At 39.2% G+C, this 6,625-nt stretch overlaps 1 protein-coding gene across 1 annotated transcript; it reads left to right on the forward strand.

Moving 5' to 3' along the window:
* Nucleotides 1-368: 368 nt before the first annotated feature.
* On the forward strand, nt 369-1,817 carry LOC125032818. Its single transcript, XM_047624203.1, has 2 exons — nt 369-1,110; nt 1,804-1,817. Exons 1-2 carry the CDS (start codon nt 369-371, stop codon nt 1,815-1,817), a joined length of 756 nt encoding a protein of 251 aa, XP_047480159.1.
* Nucleotides 1,818-6,625: the final 4,808 nt, after the last annotated feature.

Below are 6,625 nucleotides of genomic sequence, written 5' to 3' on the forward strand. Positions count from 1 at the left end.
CTGGTTTACGCAAGGACCTTCCAGGTGACCTAAATCTCCCCCTCGAACAAGTCCTACGACTCACTCCCCTTGTCACGGCCGGATAAATCTGACTCTCCAGTCTGCGGAAGCAAGCGGCGCCCAGGAAGGAGCCGCTGAATAAAACGGGGACATTCTCCACACCTCGGCAGAAGGAGTCCGGTTTGCATCCACTCGCCTTGAAGTGAATAAAGCCGAAAGCCAAGACCACTTTCATTATCCACCCTAAGTCCATCTCACGTGTCGTTTACACCACACACACACACACACACACACACATACATATATGTGTGTGTGTATATGGTTGAAACCACATTTCGAGGGAGCTAGGGCTACCGTGAGAACAAAATATGGCAGAACAGACGAGTTCACGATCAAAGTCGGTCTGCACCAAGGGTCAGTACTTAGTCCCTTGTTTGAAGGTAAACACCAAGAAGACTGAAGTTATGGCAAGTAGCAGGAGGGATGTGGAAGTGAACATCAAAGACAAGGACAATGCTAGGCTCAAGCAGGTTCAGGAGTTCAAATACCTTGGAGTGACCGTAGATACCAGAGGAGGGTCGCAAGTGGCTCGAAGAGCTAGAGTGGCAGCAGCATGGAACAAGTGGAGAGAACTGTCAGGTGTTATCAGTGACAGGAAGATGCCTAGGAAACTCAAGGTGAAGCTATACAGCACTATAAGACGACCTGTGCTCCTATATGGGGCAGAAGTATGGACAATGGGAAAGAAGGAGGAGAGGATACTGGAAGCGACAGAAATGAGGACGTTGAGAAGAATCAAAGGCGTGACGCTGAGAGAAAGGGAAAGAAGTGCTGACATCAGGAGAGAACTGGAAGTGAGTGACATCAACGAGAAGGTCAAGAAGATAAGAATGAGATGGTACGGACATGTGAAGAAAAGAGAAGGAGGACATCTAGCAAAAGTGGCTATGGAAAGTATAGCACCAGGAAGAAGGCCGAGAGGAAGACCAAAGAAGAGATGGAGAGATAACGTGAGGGAGGATATGAGCCCCTTCGGCGTGCGTCCGGAAGAGGCCCTGGAAAGAGAGACTTGGAGACGGAAGACCGGGCGGCTGACCCTGCAGGGCAGCCGTAAAGGAAAAGAAGATATATACATATATATATATATATATATACATATATATATGTATATACATATATATATGCATATATACATGTGTGTGTATGTATATGTGTATATATATATATATATATATATATATATATGTATGTATATATATACATATATATATCTATATATACACATAAATATATATATATACATATATCTGTATATATATGAATACATATGCATATATATACTAATTTTTATATATGTGTGTGTGTGTGTGTTTGTGTGTGTGTGTGTGTGTTCATTTATATGTACATATATATATATATATATATATATATATATATATGTATATATACATATATATACATAATATATATATGTAGATATACATATGTATACATATATATATATGTATATATACATATATATACATATATATACATATATATACATATATTATGTATATATATAAGGATAATCGCTAGGAAAGCTGGTTATGTGGCAATGACTACGTCAGACAAATTATTCATTGTGTGTGTGTATGTGTGTGTGTGTCTGATGTGTAACGAATCTTTCCTGTCCATGGTGACATAAGGATAGGCAATTCCAGAATCAAGTATCAAAAGAGTGGTTCAGAAATGAATAATTTGTCTGACGTAGTCATTGCCACATAACCAGCTTTCCTAGCGATTATCCTTATATTTCCATAGTCAAGGAGTCATAACGACATTAAACATTGATAGGATAATCGACTGAGTGGTATGACAGACGCAATACCTCTCACTTTGAAACGTGACGGCTAGTGAGGATGCCCACCAGAGCTCTCATACACAGACGTCATTGTTGCGTTCATTACTTGCAACGTTCCCAGGCTCATTAAAAGTGTGTAAAGGCGTCACTGCCACCACCCGATTGGTACGTTCGGAAACGAGTGAGTGTATGGTGTGAGAAGGGATGCAAGGTCAGAAGAAGTGTGGAAAGGAGCGAAAGAAGTGTGTGTATGCGTGTGTGTGTGTGTGAAGTGTAGTTGTGGAAATGAGCCGAGGTGAGGTAGGCGTGGAGAGGCGTGTACAGATGCTTCGTCTATACTTTAGGGTTTTTGATTGTTGGCCTTGTAAACTTTAAAACTAAAATATGTTTAGGCCGTTATTCAGCCTTCCTTCTTACAAAGGAGTCGGGGACTTATCAAAAGTTATTATAAAATTGTCTATTTATTTTGTAAAACAAGGCTAAAACGGAACATAAAACGAAACATGGCACAGTAAAACAAACACTAAAACACAAAAGACGAAATAGACATAAAACACTGTAGAACACGAAGCACAAACATTAAAACGAGAACCACCTTCTCTCACGTATAATGCAACTTAAAAAACTTATCTTATATTCTCGAGACCACCTGCACACCACAACCACAGTCAGCAGTTGAACTGCCCTCGACCTCGGACCGCGCTGCTTGAAGGGCCGGGGACTTTTCATTGTCCCCTCGGCCCGCGAAACTAAGTTTTGGTTCTCATAAGACTTGTATGTAAAAAACTTACAATATACATTAACATTCTCTTATTATGATAATAAAAATATCCTTAAAGTTTATTCATAAGATGAATAAAAGTTCTATGAAATAAATAGTAAAAATTAAAAAAAAAAAAAAAAACATCGTGTACATAGTAAAATAAACTCATAACCTGTTCGGTGTAAAAATGAAACAAATAGAAGGTAAAATATTCATAATAAAGTTAAGATAAAATGATAATAAGAAAGACGAATAAAGGTTAAAAGTTTCTTTAGAAGTTCATTTTTGGTGGTCTCTTTTCAAATTAAGGTCCGTGTAAAACTCGATGTAAAAAGTTTATTAAAACACGAAAACAAACTAAAACAAAAATAAAGCAAATAAAACATTAACAAAGGTGACGAGGCCGCACAGGTGAGTCGCTCCAGGTGGGCTTCCCGTTTTCTGTTGCCGCAGCTTCCTCACCGCGCCGGACATCCTCACCCCCGGGGGATAAAAACAGGGGTTTTGGGAGATCTAGGAGGCGTACGAGGCTGCGACCTCCTCCGTGGAGCGAGGGTGGACACCGTTCTTCATCTCGAAAGGGAGGGGGGCGAAAGGATATATAGGGGACCGTGGGGAACGTACACAGGCGGTCCACTACACCATGACTACCACTCAGGGACAGATACGCTGGTTCTTAAATTCTTCAAAGATATGAAGTGACGGTCCGCCATCAGGGATGAGGGCAAACCAAAGACGCCTTAGTCCAAATAACTTAATAAAGAGTTCTGAACATGGCTCTTCAAAAAACATTTTTCTTTTTTGTGGAAGAACTTAAACAGACTGTTCAAAACCAGTTCTCAATTTGCTTAATTGACGGCTACGGTAAGATTTCTTGCCCTAACATCTCCAAAATCCCACGTCCCCTTGAAGTTTGAATTGATCTAACCAAAAGCAAACAGAATCGGGAAATCAATCCACGGCTGGCTTGCGACAATAGAAACCCTTCGTGAAAACCTATATGGTTTCACTAACAGCGTAATTACAGTACATACATTACAGTACCCTTCTGTGTCTGCACTGGTTCCTGTGTGGATTTGAACAGGGCTTTTAAAGTGACTTGGCATTGGCATTTTCCTAGGTCAAATATAGTAACAACAACCCCCTGAGAATGACACACTCTCACCATCTCTCTCTCCTACAGGAATAAAGGATCAACTCTGACACTAATGATCCAACAACCTTCTCCATAGGAGGCACTTACTGACAGGCGCTCAAGGATTGACCAAACTTTCTGTCAGAGCTGGGATAAACATTTCTGCAGTGCCATGATTTTGAGATATGATGCTCATGACAAAATACTTTACATTCGAACATTTGACCTGGAATGGATACAAGTCTTCTAATATCTTGGAGCATACGTATTCCTAAGGCATATCTTTTAAAATGCATTAAATTCCCGGTCTGAAAGTACTGCAGTCGTGATCACACTCTTGTCAATTGTGAAAGATAAGAGGTCTTCTTCTGACATGCTAATGAATGTAAATCAAATTTGAACTATACTTCCACTTAGTTATATATGTATATGTGTGTATATGTGTATATATATACATATATATCATTGCTGTTCTTATTATCATTGTCAACTATGATTATTGTTATTATCATCATTATCATTAGCATCACCATTATATTTATCATTAGCAATCATTTCCTTATTATTAATATTATCATCATTAATGCCACTATCATTATTATTATTGGCCCAATGCAGACACCTTAAAACTGTGTTATAACTGTGTTCATATCCAAAGTTGTTAAAAATTGAGGGTACGGTAGATCTTAGGAACACAACTGTTGGAAAATTACGACTTACCTTTCAGAGTAAGAAGATGGTAGAGTTAAAGCTAAATGTTTACATGAGATAGATAGTCGTTTGAGTGATGACACTCCTGCAGAGACATTAGGTACCCATTATTCTTGACTGGTATGTTTAGAGTGGTAAAGGCTGAGCAGATTGAAGATGCACCGTAGAATATATTGCGCAGCCAGGTTTTGTGAGTGTATGGGGGTCTCTCTTCTTCGTTAGATTAGGTATTAAGGACAACTTGTTTTTTATATATCCAACCCGACTGTGTTAAATTATATGCAGGAAATAGACGAGGTGTGAACAAATGGTACCATACACCATTGCAGTCTCAGTATAATAGTGCTCCTTCCCCGGTAAAAAAAATAAATAAGAAAATAAAAATTAAAAAAGTCGGATGATGATGTAAGGTTATGTTTAGAGATTTTTAAGAGCGTATTCAGGAAGATTAGTATGCCTTGCCTTATAATGAATATCTCTTCTATAGAGGTAGGTTTATGCCATGGATAGATCCTACTAACTCCTTCAAGTCGTGGGAAATATGCATTATTCATGAAGGATGGCCATTATAAATCCATGATCCTTTGGCCTATATAGATAACACTGTGGCTACAGGGGGTAGTGGGAATTAGAGGGTTTTCGAACGATTGAAAAGTGTTTTTGAAAAAGGAAGTTGCTCTATGTTTTCCCAAATTTAATCGATTGGTGACCACTGCAGGAAATTCCGCTGTAAGTAGCGCGTTGCAGCGGAAGGATGTTTACGATCGCTATAAGTAGCGATTCGTAAACGAGCTATATACAGAAGTCTGTAGCCAATTAGAGATTGATATTATGTATAGTACCTTACCATCCTAGTTCTGACTGTCAGAAAGGGTTGATGGTCACCATGGAAAAGTACTGAGATCGATGGCGGTAGACAATTCAAGCTTCTTGAGCAAGATGCTATGGCTAACAGATCTGACATATAATACTTACCTAGAACCATAAAAGGCAACATTTATCTCGTTAAACATTAATATTTGATATTCACGTCTATGTTAGTTACATTAGCGACAGCTGAGTCGTCAGACGAAGGGCATACACTTTAGATGTAATGCAACTTTGCGGATTGTAGAGAGCGTTCGGGCAATGATGGAATACGAACACACTCTAAATACAGGTGTTCTGAACCTGAGATCCATGGACTCCTACGGGGTCCATGAGGTTAAGATTAAAACTAACATTACTTTTTCATAAAAAGGATTGTTTTTATTTACTGGAATATTTCTGGGGTTGGCGGTCCATAGCTGTCATCAGATTCTTAAATGGGGTCCATGACTCTAAAAAGGTTAAGAACCACTGCTCTAATGTGAACAGAATTAATATTTGCCCTTCTAGGGAGACAACATAATACTCCTTCTAGATCGTCCTTGTAACACTCGATGTGCAGAATATTACACTTACACTTTTCGAGATCAGGAAGCGGTTGGTAAAGACTGAAGAGGGACTGTAGAGCAGAGGTTCTGAACCGGGGTAGCCATGCCCTTTGAGGACAGGGGAAAAAATGCTGAGGATATGGGACTTCGGATACTTGCATTTATCTAATGCATTCATTTATTCCTGGGTGGAATGCTAGATTACTAAATAGCAGCGTTATTCTTTATATCAAAACCAGACTTAAGTGCTACCCTAGACTTCCATGTACCATATAAGAAGAAGTAATGATCTTTCAAAAAACTAACTGGTGATGATTATTTCGAGTGAGGGGGGTGCATTAGGCAATCCACTGGGGTCTAGAATCCCCAAAAGGTTAAGAACAGAGGTTTCACCTAGGATATGCTTGCATCTCGGATCTCCTACGAAATTGATATCACACCTGATTATGATAAATTAGATTTCTGATAAGTATTTTCATTCTCACTATTACTGACCCACCACAGCACCGGGAGTGAGCAAACTGCACTATTGAAATAAGCTTTTAATAGTGCATCAAATGTAAATATAAACTAAGCAATTAGAAAAAAATAAAAATATATATATATATACATGTGCATGTGTGTGTGTGTGTGTGTGTGTGTGCGCGCACACACACACACACACACACACACACACACACACACACACACACACACACACATACACACAGACACACACACACACACACGCGCGCACAGTGATGGCATAAACTGGGATA

Source organism: Penaeus chinensis, chromosome 15 (assembly GCF_019202785.1).
Source record: "Penaeus chinensis breed Huanghai No. 1 chromosome 15, ASM1920278v2, whole genome shotgun sequence".
Taxonomy (NCBI): domain Eukaryota; kingdom Metazoa; phylum Arthropoda; class Malacostraca; order Decapoda; family Penaeidae; genus Penaeus; species Penaeus chinensis.

What these genes read in the sequence shown, in the direction of transcription:
- LOC125032818 (XM_047624203.1), top strand. Translation starts at nt 369, where the DNA reads ATGGCAGAACAGACGAGTTCACGATCAAAGTCGGTCTGCACCAAGGGT.